General features: G+C 45.9%; 1 protein-coding gene across 1 annotated transcript in view; it reads left to right on the forward strand.

Moving 5' to 3' along the window:
- The window catches only part of TECTA (tectorin alpha), a 71,683-nt gene that overhangs the window by 30,059 nt on the left and 14,877 nt on the right, over positions 1-26,747 (forward strand). Inside the window, exons 11-15 of the mRNA XM_054693153.1 lie at positions 963-1,564; positions 8,986-9,547; positions 17,890-18,089; positions 22,170-22,553; positions 24,691-24,977. Coding sequence (XP_054549128.1) covers positions 963-1,564; positions 8,986-9,547; positions 17,890-18,089; positions 22,170-22,553; positions 24,691-24,977 — 2,035 coding nt within the window. The remainder of the gene's footprint in view (positions 1-962; positions 1,565-8,985; positions 9,548-17,889; positions 18,090-22,169; positions 22,554-24,690; positions 24,978-26,747) is intronic.

Here is a 26,747-nt window from a genome sequence, read left to right on the forward strand (position 1 = left end):
CGGGAAGTTTCCTGGCACTGCACAGTGAGCTGCTCACGCTATCATCATATCATGTGCGGTGCTTTGTGACTCGGAAACTAGGCCTGGGAAGGCTGCTGGGTGGAAGTGCAATTTGCATGAAACTTGTGAGATGGTAGGATTTGGCTGGGTGAGGGCCATCTGGTGGGGGGGGGGATGTGAGCAAATGATGCAGTAGCAATCCTGTGCGGGGGTGATGTGGGGGAGACTCCAGTAGGTGGGGGAGGCCAGAGGGCACCAGCAGCAGAGAAACGAATGAGAAGAGGAAGAGCAGTTTATAAGGTAACAAAACCTAATTGACGCCTGTCTGTAGTAGACGGAAGTGTAAAGAGGAGACAGGGTGTACCGTTTATGGAGACTCTGCTGTGGATTCCGTATATCAGGTTATTACTCCTCAGAATTACCAAGCTAGGTAAATATTGATCTGATTTAATAAAGGAAGAAACTGAACTTCAGTGATGATATCCACAGTCTCTATGACCTCAGGACACTCTCCAGAGTCTTTGATCAGATGAATTGAGAGTCTAGAGATTTGGATTTGAATCTCTCTTTCCAGGACTTATTAGCTGTATTAAGTTAAGTCTCTGAACCTCACATTCCTCACCTGTAAGACAGGGATGATAAAACTTCCCTTACCTGCCAAGCTGCTAACAGAAGTCGCACAGATGTGCCTAAAGCAATGGCTGGCATGTAACTGTTACTCAGCCCAAGCTCATGGTCTTGGAACCTTCTGCATGGAAAGTGCACTCAAAGTACACAAGAGTCAGGGGTTCACTGAGCCTTTGTGCACCCAAGATGACAGTGGAGTCATTCACCTGGACTTTACCAGCTCTCTGAGCTGCACTATAGATATACACGTGCATGCACACGTGTGCTAATGACGCACACACACTGTCTTTAGCTTGTCCCTTTCTCAAGCCTGTCTTCTCCTTGCCCACCCTCAGCCCTGGACTGCCCGGAGAACAGCCATTTTGAGGAGTGCATGACGTGTACGGAGACCTGTGAGACCCTGGCCCTGGGCCCCATCTGTGTGGATAGCTGCTCTGAGGGTTGTCAGTGTGACGAGGGCTACGCCCTGCAGGGCAGCCAGTGTGTCACTCGGAGTGAGTGTGGCTGCAACTTTGAGGGGCACCTACTAGCCACCAATGAGACCTTCTGGGTGGACCTGGACTGCCAGATCTTCTGCTATTGCAATGGCACAGACAACAGCGTCCACTGCGAGACCATCCCCTGCAGGGATGACGAGTACTGCGTGGAGGAGGAGGGCCTGTACTACTGCCAGGCCCGCACGGATGCCTCCTGCATCGTCTCAGGCTACGGCCACTACCTGACCTTTGATGACTATGCCTTTGACTTCCAGACCAGTTGCCCACTCATTCTGTGCACCACAGGACACAGGCCAAGCTCAGATGCTTTTCCCAAGTTCATCATCACAGCCAAGAATGAGGACCGGGACCCATCACTGGCCTTGTGGGTCAAGCAGGTGGACGTGACTGTGTTTGGCTACAACATTGTGATTCACCGGGCCTACAAGCACACTGTGCTGGTGAGTAGTCAAGAGCCAGACCCCACAAAGGAAGACTCAGGGGTGTGAAAACAGCTGGGCTACAGCAGAGTCAGGCTGGCCCAGAATCCAGCAAAAAGCACAGGGTGTTAGAGTAGAGGTTCTGTGTCCTTTTCTCTTATAGATAAGGAAACTGAGCCTCAGAGAGAAAAATGATCTCTCTGAGTCAAAAGTACCAACTTAGAAAGATCCAGTTGTTGAAATGTTATCTTTTCAGCGAAGCAGAGTATTTTGGGGAGAACACAGCCCTGGATCCAGTCCCAGCGCAGCTGCCACTGTGTGCCTAGGACAGTCCCTGCCTTTGTAATAGAGAACACAGGCCTAGCACAGAACTGCCTATTGCCTTAATCCTCAGAATAGTATTTGCCTACCTTGGCCTCCTCCCACCTCCACAGTCTCCCCAGGGACTCCAGGATCCTGGGCTCAGCAGTCCTGAAAGCACTGGGAGCAATCTCTGCTCACCTGGGCCTCAGTGCCCCCTTTGCACCCCCTTGACGGTGAGGATGGGAGCTAGTCAGGGTTGGGGAGTTCCGTGTGCCCTTAGTCCAGCCTAAGGGCCTTAGCCCCAGCCCTCCTTATTCCACATCTTGCACTGAGCATAACATCAAACACTAACAAGCCAGCCACAGCCTCTGCTTAGGCGTTTTGTTGGAGCCGATCTAGGGTGTTAGCCTTTTAGCATCATCCTCCCCGGTCTGTGGCATGATTTATGTCCAAGGGGACTCCTTTTCATCTTGTACACATTCTTTTTAAAATTCTGAACTGACACGAAAGAGTTCCCCAGGCAACTCTACTGATTTCTTCCTTAGGATTTCCTGAACCTCCTACTCTGACAAAGAGAGGTCTCCAGGCTTCTGAAACTGTCTTCCCTTTCACATTTATTGGAAAATGTACCTTCTTAACCTCTAAGGTGAATGTCTCTCTCTGCCCATTCTTCTTTCCTTTCTTGATTTTATACCTAAACCCCTGATTGCTTGCTTCTCAAAAACAGTGTGTTCCTGTATCCATTTCTGCATTAATCACATTGTAATTTTTCCTGATGTTCGTGTTTAACCCACTCAATATTAATCGTGGGCCTTTTCAGGGCAGGGACCATGCCTAATTCATCTTGATATTAAATGAATACACAGTGCCCTGCATATAAAGACACTCTAAACATTTGTCAGACAAATGGATGAAATGACATAATAACTCCTTTCTTCTAAAGTTCCTAGGACTTTTATTTTGCTGCCGGTCACCTCTTTGGCGATCCAAGAGATTAAGCTGTCACTGAGGCAAGTTAGGAATAGATCAGATGTACTGCTTTTAGACATGTCAGGTTGCTGCAGAGGTCTGCATCAGTGAAGCAGCTCAGTCTAATAACGCCCTGCTAGTCCACTGTCATCATATGTGTGAAAAGGAACGTAGCAATCATTGTGTCTGTGTGGCTTGCTTGCATCATATTTGTCCTTTTCTCCTCCAGGATATATTTCTACCCTAAGATGTATAAATGTTCAGACAGTTACTTATGTCCTTGACATTCAACATTCTTCTACCTTCCTACCTTCCTGGTTTTTAATTTTCTTTTAAAATAGAATTTGTTCCAGGGCCTCCCTTGGTGGCACAGGCGGTTGAGCGCCGCACTGTGAAACTGTCCGCAGCCTCTGCAGTGAGGGTTCGATCCCGGCCAGCTAGTGAGGGTCCCACATGGCATGGCAGACCTCTCCTGTCTCGCCCGCTGCTCCCCTCAGCAGTGTATTTCAGTCAGTCTGCCTGTTCTGTTCCCCGCTCTGTTTCTGGTGAATCCTCTCACCCTCCTGTGCATCTGGTCTGTACCCTCGTTCTTGTATAAATAAATAAATAAATAAATAAATAAATAAATAAATAAATAAATAAATAAATAAATCTTAAAAAAAATAGAGTTTGTTCCAGGTCCTGTACCATCCAGAGTGTCATGAAATCCCACTCTCTGCCTTGGGTTATATGGTCTCAGCATGGAGGTGTGTAGACATCTGAGGCTCCACTCATGAGCTTTCTCAACTCTTCCCAGTGATTTTCACATAAAGGCTACTGGAGCCTCCTGAATGCTTATTCTTTGTGTGTTCTCCCCTCTTCCCTTTGTGGTAACTGACTCCCCACTCTTGCTGGGCAGATCCCTCTCTCCCTCTGCTGTTTGGTGAAGGCCCTGGCGGGTCAACTCCCCTTCCAGGCAGGAGGGCTATTCCAGTCTCACAAGATGCCCTTGTGAGAGCATCTTGACTTTGGCTGAAGTCAGAACTGTGAGAACCACACAGCTGGTTCCTCACATAAAGATGGCGAGGGAAGAGTACTCATTTCTCAGGGCTGCCATCACAGAGAACCGTGGACCAGCAGACTGAAACCAACAGAAACGTATTTGTCATCATCCTGGAAGCTAGAAGTCTGAAATCAGGCCATCAGCAGGGACTCTCTAGGGCCCCAGTTCCAGGCCCCTCTTCAAGCTTCTCGAGATTGTAGGCAATCCTTGCAGATCCTTGCTTTGTGGCAACACGGCTTCTTGTCGCTGCTATGTCTTTGCATGGCTGTCTTCCTCTGTGTCTTCTGTTTCTCTGTCTCAGATCTCTCTCTCCTTTCAAGGACACCCGTCATTGGATTTAGGGCCCACTCAAATCCACTATGATCTCATCTTAACTTGATTACATCTGCAAAGACCCCATTTCCAAATAAGGTCACATTCACACGTCCTGGGCGTGAAGACTCCAACCTGTCTTTGGCGGGGGACACAATTCAACCCACATCAGAGGGTTATCAGAAAGCGATGAGCATCAGAGAGCAATTGATTGATTAAAAGGGTGGGGCGCCCCTTGCCAGTGCCCATCTTTCTGAGTCACTCAGAAGTCCTAAGTGCCCAAACTGGGAATAAAGTATATCACTTTTAAATCTCTGACAAGAAGACCAAGTTCAGGATGCAGCAAAGGTTCTTTTGGGGCCTGAGGGATAGATTTAGCATTTACTTTGAATTATTAATATGCATTACAGGATCTGCTTGTTCAATGATTTGCATTTGTTTTTCCCATGATGTTATTATTAGTCACCATCTCTCCCTGAGAGAAGAATAATGGCTGTCATAATGACAGTGTGCGATGAAGTGCCGGACAAAACACAGCACAGAGCCCGGGGTCACAATTGGCACTCTCAGAAAAGGAGGTGACAGGAAAGTGAGTCCTTGGGACACAGGGTCGCTCTCTGCCTCTGACCTTTCCCTGCATTAAGCAGTGCTGGAGATGTGGGAGGATGCGCTAAGCCACAGGAAACTAGAAATAAATCTGCTGTCTCTATCCCAGCCCGGGTCGCGGGGGCGAGCAGCAGAAGGTGAGCCTCTTCAGGGCACTGCACACCCCCGACCCGTAGCTCACCAGAGACAGCTTCGCTCCTGCTGTCTCCCCCAGGCTTCATGGTCCAGGCACAGGGACGGGCTCCAGGACCCTCAAGGCCGGGCCTGTCACCCACTGCCCATCTTCTGGCTGGCGGGAAAGAGGCTGAGTGTCATTCCAGCTCAGTTTAGTCTGCTGAGCATGTGTCGGCACCTATTCTGTGCCATGCCCGAGGGGCAGAAAAATGAGTGACTTCTGTCCTAAGAGAACTCAGTGTCAGGAAGAGAGAGATGTGATCACGGGTCATGCATGGGCAGGGCTACAAAAGGTGATGCATGAAGATGAGGCTTGTGAGGGCAGAGAAGAGGGATTGCCTGGGCCACCTGAGCTTTCTGGAAGCGCTATCCCTGTGCTGAGCCCCGAGGACAGTGTCAGGCAGGCTGAGAAGGAGTGAGGGCCTTCTAGGAAAAAGAAGCATCAGTGAGGACGGAGGCCAGCACTATGGGGTGTGAAGGGACATCAGCTCAGCTGAAGAGGCTTTAGAAGCAGCTCAGGGCTGGCGTTTTCAAGGAAAGCCGTCCACTGAAACTCCAATATGTCTTCTATTTCTAATACTTAAATATTTGAAATCACTGTTCCCACACATCCCTGTGCCTCTCCTCTTCCTCCTCTGCTCCACGCCTGCGCCTCCCTCCAGCAGGCTCTGCTTCCATACCACCCTCTCCCTTCAGCCTGTTTTCCTTCCATTTCTCGCGTACAGAGGAAGACAGAGCAGTGGTATTAGATGGAGGAGACATTCGGGGCCTCCAGAGACGGAGAAAAGCCAGACCAGCCGGTCTGAATGCTTTCTAGGGGTTCCCCTTGGCCGTGACAGAGTTCAAAAGCCCTTCAGCTTTCATCCAATTGTTTTGCCTTCCCAAGATCTTGCCTCCTGCATGATATCTGGTAGCCAGGAACATGGAATACGGGGAAACTGAGAAGGAAGAGCAAGCCGCTGCAGGAGCCTTTGGGGGCACAGCTCTTGGTTTATTAATGAGTCCCCTGGCCTCCCCACCCCACAGTGACCCACTGTGTCTGTGCTCCATGTGTAGAGTCCAGGACTCCATCTCTAGTCCTCCAGCTGAGAAAGTTGTGCTCACCCGCATGATCTCCCTCTTCCTTCCACCTCCCTCACCTGTCACGGAAATGACCCATCACAGTATCCTTCCCACCACCTCCAGGTGCAGAGCTGAGTCACCCTGCTTCTCCCTCTCCACCCCCCGCCCACTGGTGTCACCTTCTGTGCCTTTTCTGGGATGTTCCCCGTCTCTCATCGCCTCTCCCTCCTGTGTCTCAGGGTCTTTAATCCACGAACACATGCACCCCAGCTCACCATGAGCTTCCATCCAACCTCTCCCCTTCCCTCTGTGTTCACATTCTTGGAGAGGGCTGTCTCTCCTGGTTGCTTTTTAACTTCTGCTATATTACTTCTGGCCTCCTCATTTGTTGAAGTTCTCTAATTAAGGCCGATGATGACTCATTTTTGCAAATAATAAAAAAAGCTTCAGGTTTTATCTCTCAGACCTCCCTGCCATGTAATGTTGCCTCCACAGCCCTGGGCGGGCCAGGCCCTCCCTACCTCTCCATTTTCATCTCCCACCACGCCCAAGGCCACGTTGTATGCTCCAGCAACACTAAATTGCTGTAATTCTTCATATTTATCAGATTTCCTCTTTCCTCTTGGCCTTTGCTTGGGCTGTGACCTTTTCTTATGATTCCTTTTTCTTTGCTCTCATTCTTCCTCAATGATGAGCCCAAACCTACTCACCTTAGGAGGGTGTGTGGGTATCAGCTTCTGCGGGCGTTCCTGATGCTGTCCCCAGGCTGTCTGCTGCCTATCCAACTGTTTATCTCCATCTCTGCTTTCATCAGAGGATGTTGTTATTATCTGATTATGTACTTTGCCACCTGCCTGTGAGCTCCTCGAGAAAGGGCCCCCTGATTTGTTCCAGCACGAGCACAGTGCCTGGCGCAGAGGGAACCAGATTGAAAGCCACTGGACAAACAAATGGGGAATTCTGCCTAGATAGATGTTCATAGAAGAGGAGAGGGTTGAGTTGAAACCTGAAGGGTGAGTATTGCCCCAGAGAAGGGGGGCTGAGGAGAAAGGCATCACTGATGCATTCTGTCCATTTTTCTTTTTCTTTTTTTTTTTTTAAAGATTTATTTATTTATGCATACAAGAACTGGGGTACAGGTCAGAGGTGTGGGGGGGGGTGAGAGGAGTCACCAGAGACAGAGTGGGGAACAGAACAGGCAGACTGACTGAAATACACTGCTGAGGGGAGCAGCAGGTGAGTCAGGAGAGGTCTGCTGTGCCATGTGGGTAGCTCCATGGCCGGGGATTGAACTCATGCTGCAGTGGCTGTGGATAGCTTCATAGGTTGCGCCTTAACCCCTTGCGCTACCAGATCTCTAGAGCAAATCCTGAGGGGGATTCTTGGGAAATGAGGGAAGCACGAGCACATGAGCACTCAGCAAGGATAGGTCCAAGCCAAGACCAAGGTCAGCCTAGGGGCCTGCACTGACCTGCCCACAGAATTGGCCCCCTGTGTGGTCAGTCATCATCAGTGCAGGGCTGCCCTTGGGATGGGTGGGGTGGAGGGGTCCTCGCCTCCTGGGCCAAGTGGCTCCCATTGGCCAAGGCCCGTTGCAAGTTATCATAACCCGCCATCACAGCGACTGAGGATGGAGTCCTAGGTGAGCAGGGAAGACACTACTGCGCCCCTCAGCAAATGAAATGGCATAGTCACATGACATGTCCATTGGGGATTGCATAGGGTGATGGATATTCTTGGGGTGGAGGAAGTCAGTGGGGCCAGCCCCTGGTGAGACCTGTGTGATATGCGGAGTATGACATTTTATCACGCCGGGAAGAGGGTGGTAAGGATTGGATTCACTGCTTTCTGTTGCATTAAGAAATACTGTCATAGCAGTAGTGAGTAAATGAAGGACAGGGGTGATGCCAGAGTGGGCGGACCCGTCAGGAGAGCATGCAGTAGCCAAGGAGGGAGGTGATGACTGTCTGAACTAAAGCCGTAGCTGTGGGGACAGAAGGGAGTCAGATTGGAGAGCAATTAAGGAGGTCAGGAGGGAGGGGCTTTTGGGTCAAAAGAAGACCAGGAGAAAGACCAGCCCTCCTCCCAGATCTCCCTGCAGGCACTGTTATCCACGTGCACGCATCCAGCCAAGGGCTGTGGAATTTGGCTCATCTGAGTCCAGTGGAGTAGGGTGGTCCGCTTGGGTCAAGTGCACTCAGCGTGAGGCATTGTGCTGGGTGCAATAAAATGTCCTTCCTGCCCTCAAGTTGCTCATAATCTAGGAATATAGCAATGCAGGCAGCCAACCACGCTATGAGGCAGATTGTGATGTGTGCTTCAATAGCAGGACATGTGTGCTTGATCTTGCCCAAAGGTGGAAGCTGCAAGAGAGTATAAATAACATTTTGCTGACCCAGACAAGGGAGTGATTCATTCCTACCACATGCTTAGAAAATCTTGCTTTACAGAAGAGGCGATGTTTGAGCAAGTTCTGGAGTAGGAGAGGAAAGTTGATGGGTGAAGAATGGCATCCTAGGGAGAGGGACGAGCAAAGTCAAGTCATTATTCAAGGAGAAAAAAATCCCAAAGGAATTACTAAATTGGCACTTGCCCCAAATAAATCCACAGTAGAGCTAGAAATGGAAACACAGGAGTTCTAGGTTTGTGTATTTTAGTCTAGACTTTAATTGAATTCTTATTACCCTCTCATTACCTTGGAGAAAACAATTTGAACTCCTGGGGGAAATAATGCCAAGTAAACAGAAGGCAGTGAAATAAATAGGTTTATTAGTGCACAAAAGAGTCATTTAAGTCTGTTCAAATCCTAATAATACTAGTTGACTGACATAAACGACACTAAATGCAAAGATTGTGCTGAACCTCCTCAAACCTCCCTCTGGGCTGCCTCTCTCTTGAGGCTCGTCATTAGGGGAAGCCTTGGGAAGTCTCCGGGCTGACTGTATTTCTCTACTTAACCCTCTTTCTCTGGCAGGTCAACAACGAGCGGCTGTATCTGCCATTGAAGTTGGGACAAGGGAAGATAAACATCTTCTCCTTTGGCTTCCATGTGGTGGTGGAAACTGACTTTGGCCTGAAGGTTGTGTATGACTGGAAGACCTTCTTGTCCATCACCGTCCCTCGGACCATGCAGAACCACACGCACGGCCTGTGCGGCCGCTATAATGGCAACCCTGAAGATGATCTGGAGATGCCCATGGGTCTGTTGGCCTCCAGCATCAATGAGTTTGGGCAGAGCTGGGTGAAGAGGGACACCTTCTGCCAGGTTGGCTGTGGGGACCGCTGCCCTTCCTGTGCCAGGGTGGAAGACTTTTCCAAGGTCCAGCAGCTCTGCAGCCTGATCCCCAGCCAGAGCTCTGGCTTCACCAAGTGTCACAGCAAAGTCAACCCCACCTTCTTCTACAAGAATTGCCTGTTCGACTCTTGCATTGATGGGGGTGCAGTGCAGACTGCCTGCAGCTGGCTGCAGAACTATGCCAGCACCTGCCAGACGCAGGGCATCGCTGTGACTGGCTGGAGGAACTACACGTCCTGCTGTGAGTCCTCTCCCTTCTCTCCTTATATCTTGATGGGTGCGGGCAGGCCTTTCTTCCAGCACCATAGAAGCCAGGGCAGATCGCAGAGAAAACTTCAAGGACATGCACTTTGGAGTTGAGTTTGCTGACAAGGTGTGTAACCTCCCAGAGCCTCCACTTCCATAAAGTAGGGTTCATGCCGATCAGTCCTTGTGTTACTCTGAGAATGACATAAGGTTATGTATCAAAACCACAGAGTAGCATGTGTGGATTTGGACTTAGCGAGTGTATAGCAAAATTCCAACAAAGCCCTACTGTGGAAGGGTGAGTTAGTAAGTTAGTTATTGCTAGGGCCTCACGGGACCTCCATTGTGCTGACCGTTGACAAGCTTTCTTCATATAAGTGTGTTTTTCTCCGTGCATGTATGGCGTTTATCGATCTTGTGTTTATGAGGAGCATTTGAGAAAGAATTCGCGTCTCTGGATCATAGCCTTGTTCTGTCCTTAAGGACCAGTGAGATCTTGGCGCCTCTCGCTTTTTCTCTCTGGTTCTCAGGTTCTCCCTGATCATGTGCCGCCTACACCATTTTTGCTACACAAACATCAGGAGGATCAAATTAGGTAATTGAAAGCTCAGCACGCGCTATGCATACTAAGTGTATTGTTGTTATATTAATGGCTTGCTCTGAGCCAAGCCCAGTGCTAAACGCTTTATCAACATTATCTCACATTTTCTCCTCAATAACCCAATTCATCAGGGAGAAATTGAGACTCAGAGGAGTTAACTATCCTATCTTAGGTCATACAACCACAATGGCAAAGCCAGAGTTGATCTAACCCCAAAGCTCATACTTTCAACCCATAGGCTATTCTGGAATAATTTGCCTGCATTTAGTACATCACAGTAGGAAAAGATTGGGGAAAAAAAAACACAATTGGTCTCTGGCCAGTCTGGCTTGGTCTATTTTTCTCCATCTCAAATCTCATTAGCCACAGAAAATTTCTTTTAGACACAACTGTGTGTAAAGGCTGCAAATTGATACTGAATGTACAAAACTCTCAATAAGTGATCCAGTGGGGGGGCCCAGAGAATAAACTCCCTTTTCATGCTGGAAAGGGTGGTTTGGATGAAAAACCAGAAACAGTGGTGTTGTTTAAGCTCACGCAGACAGTTTACATTCCTCATAATTGGATTTGCGTAGACTGTGGGGCAAGGTTGGAGGAACTGGGGAGGTGGAGGGAAAAATGCCAATACTGTATCATCCCAGCTCAGTCCCTGAGCAAGTGGTTGAGAGGATGATGCCAGTGGGGGGTGACTGTCCAGGCTAACTGGCCTCTGGTGACTTTAGTAAAATAAGTTCACCCTATAAAAGTCAGGGCCTGGATCAATCCCTAGAGTCGCTCTGAATGTGCTGGGGTCAGCACAGTGGGGCAAGAGAACTTGCCTTTCTCTGTATCAGGAAACCAGGGTCTGTGCCCAGGGCCTGAAAATGGTGCAGGATGGGGAAACTGTTTTAGACACCAACTATGGGGAGTTCCCTCTTCCCCTGAGCCTGGCCACAGAGGCTGCCCACTCTCTGGCCTGCCTGGGATGGGGGCATGTATCGGAAACTGGTCTCCGCAGCGGTCAGCAGGGCCAACACAGGTAAGGGCTGCTTTTAGAGGAGCAGGTACAGAACCCTCACCTTAAATTATGGTCCTAAATTTTGTCGCTCATGAAGGAGGTGGAGTTGAGTTAGCCAACCCCTAAACCTTACTTCCAAGGATGAGGTTCCTGCTGCCCCCGCAGAACTTGCTTAAAGATAAAGAACTTAAAGATGATTTTTCTGTCCCCTCCAAGAGAAAGCTTTTCCTCTTCCCTCAAAGTTCTGTTCAGACATTGGCTCCTCCTCCTTCCACAGAAATGGGGGGCTTTCTCCAAGGCACCCCTGTCTCCTTTACTTTCGGCCATGAGTCACATCCCTGGCTCCACCAGTTGCCCACCAGCAAGGCCTCGCCCAGCATCAGGGCCAGCCATCCCCATCACGAGAGTAGTAGCACCCCCCATACCCCCCACCACCTTGGTATTTCAGGACAGGGGAAGTGATCCAAGGACTGCACCTGAGGAGAGGGTGGTAGTGACTGGAAAGCTAAAAAAAGAGGAAAAATTATACTTTAAAGACGGTAGGTGGGGGCCTCCTTGGTGGCGCAAGGGGTTGAGACGCAGCCTATGAAGATGTCTGCAGCCTCTGCAGCACGAGTTCGATCCCCGGCCAGGGAGCAACCCACATGGTGCAGCAGACCTCTCCTGGCTCGCCTGCTGCTCCCCTCAGCAGTGTATTTCAGTCAGTCTGCCTCTTTTGCTCCCCACTCTGCCTCTGGTAAATCCTCTCACCCCCCACCCCGCATCTCTGGCCTGTAACCCAGTTCTTGTATGCATAAATAAATAATTCTTTAAAAAAAAATAAAGATGGCAGGTGGGTGTGGATGGGAGTGAACACAACTGGAGGCAGCTTGGTTTTGCATTTTGAATTTCGGAAGCAGAGAAAAGCTGTGGGAGACTGGGTTCTGGCTCAGCCATGGATCTGAGAGAACAGAGAACATGACCCAGAAAGCGGGTCTTGAATGCGATTGTCGCCCTTTGACGAGACTGAAAGCTCAGAGACATGAGGGCGGGACTCACATTCCCCACCCCTTCTTCTGAGCATCCAGCAACTCAGCATGCCCCTGTTGACACGGAGAAATGGTGCTTTTAGAAGAAAGAGAGTTAAACCAGAATTGCCCGTTTGACTTAAGCTTTACTGGTTACAAGGTAGCATGTGGTGTTCTTCAATGATATTGGCTGCTCCTATCAATGGATAATTTATTATGCAATTACCTTATTTCTAAATGCATCAGAATAGTTCTTCACCCAAGTTGAACAAATAGGCTTACAGGGATAGGCAAGTAAATTGTTTTAATTATTAACCCCTCCTTAAATCGCAATTAACTGAGTCTTTCATTCTCCCAGTCCCTGAGCCGGGGGTGTGGCAGGGGTTAAATAAGAGTACTAGGGGTTGGGAGTACAGTAAGAGATGAAAATAATAAATGCATGATATAACTTGGCTCTGATTCTGTGCCAGGCACTCCTTCCTCGAGGAGTATTGGTCATAGCTCCTTCTCCCAGGAGGAAAACAAAGTTCAGAGAATTAAGTCACTTTCCCATTCGGCTTAGGTGAGTTGGAAAGTGACTCCAGAAAAACTGTGTCTCCCCCTGTGTGATTCTGACTCTCTGAGGTCAGGGAGACCTGGAGAGCTGGGGAGGTCCTGGGTGCTGCAGAGGGTATATAGTGCTGGAGGACCAGGTCTGGGGAGATTCTTACAATCTCATCAACTCATTGTGAGAATTACATCTGATGCTCTCTCATAACCATGCCGGCCAGTGCCTGACACCTGTGGTCAGTTTAGGGTGGGTGTCCAAATTGGTTCCCCTTTTATCAGAGCTGGCTTTTGCTACTTTGGAGTCCCGTGTCCAAAATCTGGCAACCAGGGATTTTCTTGCATATTTCTCTGCAGATTCATAAATTCTTGTTGAATGATTTTTAAAAAAAAAAATCCCTACTACTACCATTATAGCTGATCCTATTATTAACAGCAGAAGTACCAGGCGTTGTGCTTGTACCATCATTGAATTTCCAGGCACTGTGCTAGACACCTTGTAAAACTATGCTTCGTTCTAGCTTAACATCTGCTTGATGTGGGAGACATTATACCCCCCATTTCAGAGATAAAGGAACAGAGGTTTAAAGAGAGTAAACTCCCAACCCATGAAGACATTGTTAGTGGCAGAACCAGGGTCAAACCAGGTCAGTATGATTCCAGCGTCCTTGTCCATTCAATTATACTACAACAGATTGCTTTCAGGACGATGGGTGTATCCTGCCCTCCCCCAGGCTAAGTCACTAGCTATAGCAAGAGACACATTTGTGACCATGGTTGAAATCCAGACGGAGAATGGACATCAGTCACAATTCTCAGTACTTAAGTGGAGAAATTTTAAAGTTTTTCCTCAGGAATCAAAGGTTTGTGAACCAACTACCATATTCTCAGCACTATCTGGGGTGCCACTGGAGAATCACTATTTAAAAATATGGAGTTTATAATCTGGTTGGGAAATAGAAGCAGCATACTTAAAACAACAACCACCACTAAATCAGTAGAATCTCTTCCTGAATATTAAGATGTATTGTAGAGCTTCAGTAATGAAAACCAGATAATACTGACACATGAACAGAAAGACCAACCAATGCAAAGGTGACAAAGTCTAGTAATAGACTCAAACACTAAGAAACACTAAGAAATTAGTGAATAGTAAAGCTGGCATTTTGAATCACTGGGAGAAATGTATCCCTCAATAAACAGGAAAGGACAAGCTACTAAGAGAAAATAGTTAAATCCCTCCTGCATTCTTTGCTCCAAAATAAAATCGACACCAAATCAAGACTTAACATAAAAATTCAAGTTATAAAATATGTATACAGATTATTATAAATATCAAATCATTATATTGCAATACCCAAAACCAATGTAATTGTGCATGCCAGTTGAATCTCTATTAAAAAAAAAATAGGGGGCCTCCCCGGTGGCGCAGCGGTTGAGCGCTGGGTTGCGAAGCTGCCCGCAGCCTCTGCGGCGCCAGTTCGATCCCTGGCTGCCCCCCTGCCACCGGAGGAGGGTCCCACATGGTGCGCAGACCTCTCCTGCCGCCTGCTGCTCCCCTCAGCAGTGTACTTCGGTCCTTCTGCCTGCTCTGCTCCTTACTCTGGCTCTGGTGAATTCTCTCACCCTCTCGTGCTTCTGACTGTACCCAGTGCATGTATAAACAAAACAAACAAACAAATAAATAAATAAATAAATAAAACATGCCTCTATTAAAAAAAATAAAATAAAATAAAAAAATTTAAAAAAAATAGGTACTAAAAGAAAACAAAGGAGTTCTGTTTGGGAATCCTGCAGCAGAGAAGGCCTTTTAAAGCAAAACACCCAAAGCTATAAAGGAAAAATCTATAAATCTGACCATTTTAAACATTTTAATTTCTACATTGGAAAAAACACATTGGAAAAATCACAAAAAGAAAAAACACACTCCAAAAAAGAAAAAAAAAAAAAAAAAACCCAGCCGCAAAGTCAAAAAAAAAATGGTGAACATTTTGTAATACACGACAGGCAAAAATCTATTTTTAATTTATAAAAAGCCTTTCTAATTTAATAAGAAACTTTTTCAACAACACAAAATGTGCAAGGGACATGAAAAGGGAGTTCAGAGAAAAGATGAATGCTTATAAGCAAATGAATAGATTACTAGCCTGAGAAAGATTGCAAACTCAGAATATAGCATATGGAGCACTTTCTCTGCATTTTTTTTTTTATTGTAGGAAAATATACACCACTGATGTTTATCACCTTACCCATTTTTAAGTGGCATGGCATGAAGTACATTTATACTGCTGTGCAGCCATCACCACTGTCCATCTCCAGAACTCCTTTCATCTTGCAAAACTGAAACTCTGTCCCCAATAAACAGTAAGTCCTCATTCCCTGATTCACCCCCACCCTCAGTCCCTGACAACCACTGCTGTAGTTTCTGTCTCTGTGAACAGAACCACTTTAGATTCCTCGTGTGAAAGGAATCATAGTTGGTTTTTTCTGTGTGTGTGTGTGGATGGCTTATTTCACTTAGCATAATATGCTTAAATATTATCTGTATTGAAGTATATTACAAAATTTCCTTCCTTTTTAAGACTGAGTAATATTCCATCAAATGTATATAGTCAGGCATTGCTTAACAGTGTTTTGGTTTTGGTCAACAGCAGACTAAATATGCAAGGTTGGTCCCAATAGGCCATACCATATAGCCTAAGTGTGTGGTAGGCTATGCCATCTAGATTTGCTTGACCACACTTTATGATACTTGCACTGTGATGAAATTACCTAATGACACATTTCTCAGAACACATCCTCATTAAGCAACACATGACTGTGTACACATTGTGCTTATTCATTCCTCCATTGATGGACACTTGGGTTGCTTCCATGTCTTAGCTAGTTCACTAAATCTTGCTATGAATATGGGTGTATAAATACCTCTTTGAGACATCCAAAAGTGGAACTGCTATGGTAATTCTGTTTTCAAATGTTTGAGGGATTGCCATACTGTTTTCCACACCAGCAGTTCATTTTACATTCCCTCCAGAAATGCAAAGTGTTCCAATTTTTTTCACATCTTTGCCAACACTTATTATTTTCTTTCAAAAATATTATCCACCCTAATGGATGGGAGGTAGTATCTCATAGTAGTTCTGATTTGCATTTCTCTGATAGTTAATAATGTTGAACATATTTTCAGGTGGTCATTGACATTTCATGTATCTTCTTTGGAGAAATGTCTATTCACATCGTTTGCTCATTCTTGAAAAGGGTGGTTTAGGCTTTCTGTTGTTGAGTCTTAGACGTTCTCTCCATATTCTGCATAGTAAACCCTTACAGATATAACATTTTACCTTTCAGAGTTCCAAGAACAGAAAGTTTGGTGATAAACAATTAGTAAGGATATAGGAAAATAAACCTCATGTAGCTCTGATAAGAGGATAAATTGGCACAGTTTCTTTAGAGGGCAATTCATTTGTATCCATTAAAAATTTAAATGTCCATACTCCTTGATTCAGTAATTCCACTTCCAGAAATTTATTGTACAGATTCACTTACTCATGAGGGCAAAGATATATGTACAGGGAAGTTCACTGCAGTATCATCATAAACACATCAAAAATGCACACTATGCAGCAGTGTGAAAACAGTAATTAAGGCTAAATGGAAGAAATATTGTTATGAAAAAGCAATGAGCAGAAAAGTATGTATATTATGCTCCCACTTATGAGAAAATGGGGATGGATTCACACAGGCCTGTACACACACGTGCACTAGGGGGCTTGTATTTGCATAGAAAATTTCTGGAAGAATTGACTATAATTTTTTATCAGAGATTACCTTTTCATTGCTCTTTTACTTATATGGTTTGTATTTTCCCCCCATGTAAGCAGTATCTTTTAAATTAAATGTTTAAAATATTTATAGCGTGTTATGGTATTGGTTACACAAATCTGCACGTGCTAAATTCATAGATGTATGCACTCAAAAAGTAAATTATTACCATTAGATAATTTAAAAATTAAATAAACAGCAAAATATATGCTATAGATGATATAGAGTGGTAGTGCCCACAAATAGTAGTTGTGCTTTCATATACATTGATTAAAATAATAACTTCTATATAATTTTTTTCTGTTTTATTTATTTATTTTTGAAGATTTATTTATTTATTTATGCATACAAGAGCTGGGGTACAGGTCAGAGATGCAGGGGGGTGAGAGGATTCACCAGAGACAGAGTAGGGAGCAGAACAGGCAGACTGAGATACACTGCTGAGGGGAGCAGCGGGCGAGACAGGAGAGGTCTACTGCGCCGCTTCTGTATAATTTTTGAGCAAGCCTGCCTTTAATGATTGACTGACATTAAGCACACAAACTCATTTAATCCCTCCAAGCGAGCCATGAAGTAGGTGCTGTGAGTGTCTTCTTTTCACCAAAAAAGGACCTGAAACCCAGAAAGGCTAAATAATGAGCTCCGATCTCTTACAGCTGACTCCAGTGCCCAAACTTTTCACCTAACTGTCTTCCATAGAAGCATCTACAAGCATTTGAAAGGCACAGAATATGGATGACAGAGGTCAGACTGCATATACATAGTACACGGGTGCCTTTGCAGAAATCGAGAGCTCAGGGGACTACCAGTGGTAAACTAGAGGCTTAGGGAAAAATTCTGCAAAAGTTATGAGTTGAAGGTGACTTGTCAGTGGCATAAGTGGGGGAGCCTTATGAATAAGATGGAATTCCACCTGGGAATTGAAGGATGGGGAATTTGGATAGGCTGAGAGGATGAAGAAAGGCGTGAATTAAGGAAGATCAATGTAAGTGAGGACATAAAGGCAGGAATGAGTCCAGGACACCCCAGGAAACCATCACATGGAAGATGATTGAAGTTGAGGTGTATGTTGGGAGGTGGGTTTAAGGTAGCAGGTTTTGGAGGACCTCCAAAAACCAGGCAGAGGAGATGAGAAAGCTTCCATGAGAACCCCCCAGTGACCTCCATGTGCCCTGCGGTCCATTCTTTAGCCAGTGATAAGTCAGATGGAGCCTTTCCATGAGCAGAGAGGGTCTTAATGAAGAGGGTTGACAGACCTCCCTCTCCACCAGGCCCTCTGCCTCCCGGAGTGGGTGAGCGGGGCCGGGAGAAAGCTGCTGATCATCTGCGGCTGTACGAGTCTTGGCTTGTGTCTTCTGTTGCAGCCGTCACCTGTCCCCCCAACAGCCATTACGAGAGCTGCGTGAGTGTGTGCCAGCCCCGCTGTGCTGCCATCCGCCTGAAGAGCGACTGCAACCACTACTGTGTGGAGGGCTGTCAGTGTGACCCCGGCTACGTCCTCAATGGCAAGAGCTGCATCCTGCCCCATAGCTGCGGCTGCTATTCCGACGGCAAATACTACGAGGTAGGGGAGCCCTCCTGTGCCTCCTTCCATGCATCAGACTCCTCTCCGAGTCTAAGAGGTTGGCCACCATTGGCCAGTCTGCCCAAGTCACTGTGAGGATTGCAGGGAGATGTGACAGGACAAGGAGGTTAAGAACAGGGTGGCGAAGCTCTTGTTTGCAGAGTATTGGGTCCAGACACACACCGGGGTTTCACTCCTCTCTCCACCCGATGCCTCCCCTTCTTGCTGGCATTCGTGTTTTTCTCCCCCCATGCCCTTCTCTGGCTCCTTCTGATTTCCTCTCCTGTAAATCTTAATCTGGAAGCCTCTGGAAGCCTCTGATGTGGCTACAGTTTGGAACGAGGGTCACTGTGCAGCTGACATTTGTAGCTGTCTTAGCTAAGGCCATTTTTAACTGCAAAATATAGAGCGGAGGCTGAGAGGAGTGACCTTCCCTTTTCTGGCTATCAAAGCCCCATGAGAGGGAGCAAAAGCTGCCATCTCTGCATGTACCATTTGTCACCTTGTACTGTCCCCAGAGAGTTCTGTCTAGACTGCTTAATGCAGTACTCCCACATCCCACCCTCTGCTTCTCTCTCTTATGGGGGATTAAATATGAAGCTGATGAAGATGCCCTTCATCGGTAGCTGTCACTCAGCAAAACATTGTACTTTATAGTCTTTATGTGTCCTAAGACTAAGCTCGTAAAGGTCTTGCCTAGAGGAGACATTTAGCCTGTGGCCCATTCTCTGTTTAAATGACATCAACACCTTCTATCCGTGAGAAGACATTAACAACTGCCAGTATCGACTATCTGCTGTTTGTGCTCTCTATGCTAGAGGTATTGTTTGGGATGATAAAGCATGGTCCCTGCCCTAAGGAACTTAAAAAATCTATGCAATGAAATAAAAAAAAAAATGCACTTTAAAGAACAAGAGAACAATTACCCCCAAAAATCAACAAATGAAAAATAATAGCCTGCAGAACTAATCAATTTTAAATGGAAAAAAATAGCAGCATTAAAAAATCTAATTGAAATGTCTGAATTGGAAATAAACTAGGCAAAATATAAATAATGTGCCCCTTTTGTAAAGATGCATTGACTTGTTCAAGAACAACGAAGTTGCCTTTACTCTGAGAAATAAATAAAAGAAAATAAATGTGGAAGTCACTCTCAATTTCATTTTTGCTGGGAAATTTATTTCAATGTTATATTTAAAAGACAAGGAAAAGTGGAATAAAATAGTAGAACTAATCAGCGACTTCTAGGTTTTGAAGTTAGTTCTTAGAAATATTGATTATTTGAAAGGAAAAGGCAGACATGAGGGGGAAATCATAATAAATTCAGTTTTCTCACAATCTGGGAAAAAACATAACCAGGCTCAAAACTGAAAAAAACACTCGTCTAATCTCTGCTCCCCTTGTCTGGAGACTTACTGAAATGTATCCTCTGCCAGGTGGGTCACGCATTCTCAGCGGGGATCCTGTGTGTGTCTGTGGCATAATAAAACGAGACTTGGGTTTGATCCTAGCTGAAACACCACTGGTAGTGTGACATTGAGTAAACACTGTTATTTCCCTAAGCTTCGACCACTCTCTCTATGAAATGTAACTAATAATACCAGCTCTAGAGGGTCGTTGTATAAATAATCTATGCAGGTGCCTAGCCTCCTACCTGCCACCTAGCAGTTTAATAATTAGTACCTGCCATTGTTGTTGGTGGTGTTGTTTTTCTCTTGGGACACATTTTGGAGAGAAAAAAATCCAGGCATGTTAATGAAATGATGCCTCTAAAAGCCCTTGGAATTCACAGGAAAGGCCCAATATAGCTCTTAGCAGCTATTAGTACTATAAACATTATTATCTACTTTTCATCAGGAAGTCAGTGGGTTTTGACAACAGCTTATATCTAAGAAGCAGCAAATGCACAGAACAAATAATCCACATCTACTTGCCATGATTCAAATAAGCTTGGGGGCTTGTTTATACAACAGATTTCTTTGGAAATAAAGAGAGAACACATCTAGCCATTAGCATGGGGGGTAAGCACCCAGCTGTTGTTGTCAGGTTAATTAAGGTAAAGAAAACAGCACCGGGGGCCTTTTACCAGGAAGCCAGTTTTGTGATCAAGTTCTCCTGTGGGATGAGATATTTACCCTTGATCATATCCACATGCATCAGGTGATTTTTCTCTTTCTGCCCATGTGAGTCTGACTTCTTATCAGAAAGAGGCCAGACCATTCACTCAATTATCCTGCAAATCTGATAAGAGGAGTGAAGTCAATCTGTGAGGCTGCTGGCACTCAGAACATTTTATAGGTCTGGAAGGAGAGAAGACTTGGTTCCAAGAACCTTTCACTTTGAGGATGAAGGACTCAGCTGTGGCATCTTTGAATTCACTGGACTGAAGAAACTTTTCCTGGAAGATCTCATACTCTGTATTTATCCTTGAGTATGAGTCATGCCTGTATTTAATATCCAGGGTTTTGATAAGTCTATAGTTAAAGCAGCAAACAGTGACCAAACAGGGGTCTAGGCCTTCTTGTGCCATTGAAACATCTCTGGGTAACACTGAGTTAAGTACATCAGTGCACTGGCTCTCTACATCCATGTCTCTACAACACTGTCTACTTGCTGAGACCACCCCCCTAATTAGACAATCATGATCCATTTCCAACAGTTCCCTGGAATTCCCTGAAAGTGTGATATCAAGAACACAAATTCCACCAAGTAATGTTGTGGCTGTTCATGTGGGTGGGGAAGAATAGAAAATAAGAGCTGCTACCGCTTGAGGATGTACTTTGTAGAAGGTATTTTATATATCGCTGTGCAATTCCTTACCATCTAAAAAAGGACAAGTGGTCCTTCTCCTGTAATAACAGCAGCTACTAGTATTTATTAAGTGCCTACACTATTCCAGGAAGTGTGCTCCACACATCTGATTTAATATAATCCTCCCAATGGCCCAGCAAGACATTATTATCATTATTTCCAGTTTAGAAATGAGCAATCAGACATTCTGGGAGGTTAGCAGTGCTCCTTACCATGGCACATGGAGGGTGGTAGGGCCAGCATTGAAACCCCAGTGACCTGATCCTAAAGCTTTCCTGTCATAGATGTCTCACTTCGGGGCACAGAAATGGAGGTACTGGGAGCAGAAGTAAATTAGAAGTAGACTAGATAAAAGGGAAATGTTTGGAACGGTGAGTATCGTCAAAGGTTGACATGGTTCCTCCGAAACTGGTCATCACTTTCTTTAGCCTAGTTCAGATTTTGAACGGCTGCTTTTCTCTTTCTTGAGTGAATTTAAATTTCATCTGTGAAGTGGAGCCAGTACTTACTGGAATAATTTTCTAGCCTATATTTTTCCTCTTCACCTAGTTCCCCTAACAGCAGCACATTCAGATGAGCTGTGGCTAGTTCTGCAGTCCAGGCACCAAGATTCCCAAGTCCTTGATCAAAGACAGCAGATTACTTGGCATCTGAGTTACATGGATTTGATGTAATATTTGAATTGAAGCAGCTTCTCTATTGCCCCCAGTTGCATATTCCAGCCCCATGAAAGACAGGCTAACCCAGCCTGGTGAATATTTTTTATGTTTAATATATTTTATTTTATATAATTCTTACATCATTTTTCATTTTTGCACAGTGTATGCATTTTCATTTTGGTTATATTCCCCATACAATTCCACTCCCCTTATTTTGACCCTAATCCCTCCTCTCCTCTGTTCCGCACCCCGGTAGTGTGTCTCTGGTTTATAGTTGCTTGTTGATTTTGATTTTTTCTTCATTATATTTAGTCTTTTTCCTGGTCCCTTATTTAGGTTTTCTAGATTCCTGCTATGAGTGAGACCATCCGGTATTTTTCTTTTTCTTTCTGGCTTATTTCGCTGAGCAGGATCCCTTCCAGCTCCATCCATGTTGCTACATGTTGCATGAGTTTATCTTTTTTGAATGCTGAGTAATATTCCATGGTGTATATGTACCACATCTTCTTGATCCAGTCATCTATTTTTGGGCATTTGGGTTGTTTCTAAAGCTTAGCTATTGAAAACAGTCCAGCCCAGTGAATGTAATTCAAAGGCGCCTCTCTTCCAGCCCAAGCAGCTGTTCTGGAACAGTGACTGCACCCGGCGCTGCCGCTGTTTCCGGCGCAACCTGATCCAGTGCGACCCTCGCCAGTGCAAGTCGGACGAGGAGTGCGCATTGCGCAACGGGGTGCGAGGCTGCTTCAGCACCAAGACGTCCTACTGCCTGGCAGCGGGAGGCGGGGTCTTTCGCACCTTCGATGGCGCCTTCCTGCGCTTCCCGGCCAACTGCGCCTTCGTGCTCTCCACCAACTGCCAGAAACTGCCCGACATCTCCTTCCAGCTCATCATCAACTTCGACAAGTGGTCGTCCCCCAACCTCACCATCATCTCGCCCGTCTACTTCTACATTAACGAAGAGCAGATTCTCATCAATGACCGGAACACTGTCAAGGTGACACATCTCTCCTTGATTCTTTTTTTTTTTTTAAAGATTTATTTATTTATTTATTTATACAAGCACTGGGTACAGTCAGAAGCATGGGAGGGTGAGAGAATTCACCAGAGCCAGAGCGGGGAGCAGAACAGGCAGAAGGACCGAAGTACACTGCTGAGGGGAGCAGCGGGCAGCAGGAGAGGTCTGCTCGCCATGTGGGACCCTCCTCTGGAGGCCGGGGAGCAGCCGGCGATCGAACCGGCGCTGCAGAGGCTGCGGGCAGCTTCGCGGCCCAGCGCTCACCCGTTGCACCACCAGGGGAGGCCCTGTCCTTGATTCTTAAATGTGCTGGGGAACAAGGCAAGACCAGGGAGGGCTGTCTGTTGTGGTTTTCCCAGATAACCAAATTGGAGGATGCATGGTTTTCACTTCATTTGCACCATATATAGATGAGCAGATCTTAATGAAAACGTAGAGATTTCCACAGTGCCCTTCCCTGAGGGTTCCAGTGGCTCTGCAGGAAGGGTGGAATGTTCAGGCCATAAAAGTGGCCTGGGCTCTTGTACAGCACCAGGTGATAAAGTGGTCGCCAAGTCAGCTTTTTCTCTGTATTCATTTCCAAAAAGCCTCTCATTTTGATTTTTACAGCCTCTAAAATTATTCTTGACTGCCCACCTGAGCCAAGACCCACTCTTTGATTGCTGCCATCCTTTCTGGAAACTGAATGAAGGCAACCCTTTTGTCTATTAACACAACTACCTTGATAAAAATCTGGTGGAACACACCCCACTATCAGAGGGCCCCATGATGACATGTAAAGTGAAAGAAAACGGCAGCAGACTATGATGAATTTTTCCCTTTGGCTGGCTGCCTTGTGAATCTTAGACCTGTATGTGAATAAATGTGAATCCCCCCACCCCACCCTCTGCCATAACTACTACAGCTCTCTGAGTTGGATTCTTCTATCCCTTCCATTTAAGAAGGTAATACACTCTGATCTATTGGCAATGACTCTCAGCCTCTTAGCCAAACCTGTCTGCTCACCAGGCTCTCAGAGCAGAGATTACAGCCGGGTGGGCATGGAGAGAGACGGGGCCTGCACCTCCCTATTTTATGGAACTGGGTGTTAGCGTATGTCTCTGCTTTGCACTTTAGTTCAGATAATCGTGCATTGAATATATCTTGAAGAGTCATCACATAGTTTGGTATCCAACACCAGGCAAAAGACTAGCAGTGTTTTGCAGGCTTGAAAGGAAGATTCTGGATTTTAATACTGAGTTTTAACCTCAATGAAAACTGCTGCTGTTTTTGATACTCCAATTCCTTTTGCAAATTGGCCCACATTGAAGCAACTACATTGGTCTAGAATACAGGAAATAAAAAGTGAAAATGACCCCCTGAGAAAGCAAAACTGACATTGTTGCTGAATAAAAAACCCAGGGAATCATATTTTTTAACAGACTTCTGCTTTTTTTTCATTTTCAAGACGCAAAAGTTACTAATAACCTGGGGGAAAAACCCAATCTATTTTGTAAGTACAGGAAAAACATGTTATATTTAGTCCTGAGGGCTAGGAAAAGAAATTCTTATAAAGCAGGAAAATGACAAATGTAGAAAATACTGTGCTTATAGGACCTCTGGGTGTGCAAGGGGCGGGGAGCCCATGAGTTTGAGCATTAGAAACAAGAAAACAATAAACATGGCAGAGATCCCCAGATTCATTTTAACCATATTAGATGCTCCTTAGCGTACAGTTGGGATTTCATTTTTAGTGATTGGTTTATGCGGGGAAAAGTTTTATAAAAAAGCTAGCCATTTGTTGTGGGTTATGCTTTTCTGATACTTTCTTATCTCTCCACTGATATATTTTGCTTTTGGGGGGGCACTGTGGATAGTAAGATGAGTGCCCTTAAACTTTAGGGCACAGGTTAGCAAACTACAGAATTTAGCCAGATCTACTTGCTACCTCTTTTTGTAAAAAAAACTTAATTGGAACATAGCCACGCTCATTTCGTTATTATCTGTGGCTGCTTTCATGCCACAGGGGCAGAGTTGAGCAGTGATACAGATCCCACGACCTGCAAAACCTACAATATTTATTTTGGCCCTTACAGTTTGCCGACCCCTGTAATTGATTTTATTTTCCCTCCACTAGGTCAACGGCACTCAAGTCAATGTTCCATTTATTACCGGGTTGGCAACCAAAATCTACAGCAGCGAGGGGTTTCTGGTCATTGACACCAGCCCCGACATCCAGATTTACTACAATGGTTACAACGTCATAAAAATCAGCATCAGCGAGAGGCTGCAGAACAAAGTGTGTGGCCTCTGTGGCAACTTCAATGGGGACTTAACTGACGATTACGTGACCTTGCGGGGGAAGCCGGTGGTGAGCAGCGTGGTGTTGGCCCAAAGCTGGAAAACCAATGGCATGCAGAAGAGGTGAGCGCTCCCGCCGCTAGACTCTGGCCCCAGTACCCCCTGCCCACCCATGCGAGGTGTTAGTACTAATTGCACTTTTCCAAGCCTTGCCCCTCCTCTCCTCCAGAGAGCCGAGACAGGATCTTTAGGGTTTTTATGATACATCATGATACATCAGAGTCCTCATAATATCTTGAATTGTGCAAGTGGGAACTGGACTTAGATGCATCTTAGATGCATTGTACAGTTCCCGCTATACGAAAGGGCTCTAAATGGTCATGTCATCCTGCTCTTGGCTGAACAGAAGCAGGTCCCCGAGATTAGAACCCTGAAACCACCTGTCCCACCCCCTGCTGGGGTGGGATGAAGGGTTGACTCAGGACAAGGGCTAACCTTTGCTCCCTGTCGGGTCCCATTGTGTGTCTGTGACTCTTTTTTTTTTTTTTTTAAAGATTTATTTATTTATTTATACAAGCACTGGGTACAGTCAGAAGCACAGGGGGGTGAGAGAATTCACCAGAGCCAGAGCGGGGAGCAGAGCAGGCAGAAGGACCAAAGTACACTGCTGAGGGGAGCAGCGGGCGGCAGGAGAGGTCTGCGCGCCATGTGGGACCCTCCTCCAGTGGCCGGGGAGTAGCCAGGGATTGAACCGGCGCTGCAGAGGCTGTGGGCAGCTTTGCAACCCAGCACTCAACTGCTGCGCCACCAGGGAGGCCCCTGTCTGTGACTCTTACCAGAAGGCTTGCTTGGGGTTGTGCAAGTAGATGTGGGTGGGAATCAATGAAAATTTTTTAAAAACAGAAGTCACCATGGTTTTTTTTAAGCCGCTCTGTGGCCAGCTGAGATAGAATGAGCTGAACAAGTTATTCCAAAAGTGTTTGATTTAGGGCCTCTCTGGGCTGCTGAATTATGTTAGTACCTTTCAGGGTCTATAGATGTGCTTCTCTTTCCTGGCATTTCTTTGCTTCTACAATGGTTCCATCCCCTTGTGCTTGAACTTGGTAAACATCAGCCAAGCCCCAGTTGTGAAAATGACTGTCCAAATCCTTTCGCCCCTTCCCCAAATGTAGATGAGTGTTGTGTCATAAATTAGACCCTCCTGTGAACTGTGGGACTCAGAGCTGAAAAGAACTTAGAGTAATATCTAATCCGTCTCTTCTGTTTCTCAATGAAATGGAGGGTAGAGCAGAAGAATGTATGGGAGGGGCCCTGTAAGTGGCAAAGCCAGTACTATGTTCTAGAGTTCATAATTTGATGCTTTCTCCAAAATATATTTACTGGGTCCACAATTTTTTTTAAAGATTTATTTATTTATTTATTTATGCATACAACAGCTGGGGTACAGGCCAGAGGTGCAGGGGGTGAAAGGATTCACCAGAGACAGAGTGGGGAACAGAACAGGCAGATTGACTGAAACACACTGCTGAGGGGAGCAGCAGGCGAGACAGGAGAGGTCTGCTGCGCCATGTGGGTTGCTCCCTGGCCGGCCGGGGATCGAACTCATGCTGCAGAGGCTGCGGGTTGCTTCATAGTGCGGTGCTTAACCCCCTGCATCACCAGGGAGGCCCCTCCACAATTTTTTAAAATAGACAACTTTGGACATTTTAGGCATTATGGGGCTGCTGAAGATGAGCCAGATTCAGCTCTATTTGAATTTCTGATTCTGATGTGAGCTTCCTTTCCTTCTCTCCCTGTAGCCAAACTCTCTCCCTCCCTCCCTTCTTTCCTTTATAAACTATTTCAGCTGAACACAGATTTTCCTGTGAGGCTTCTGCTTTTGCTATCTGATAG

This window comes from Talpa occidentalis, unplaced genomic scaffold (genome assembly GCF_014898055.3).
Source record: "Talpa occidentalis isolate TD23 unplaced genomic scaffold, MPIMG_talOcc4v2.1 talOcc4.12, whole genome shotgun sequence".
Lineage (NCBI taxonomy): Eukaryota > Metazoa > Chordata > Mammalia > Eulipotyphla > Talpidae > Talpa > Talpa occidentalis.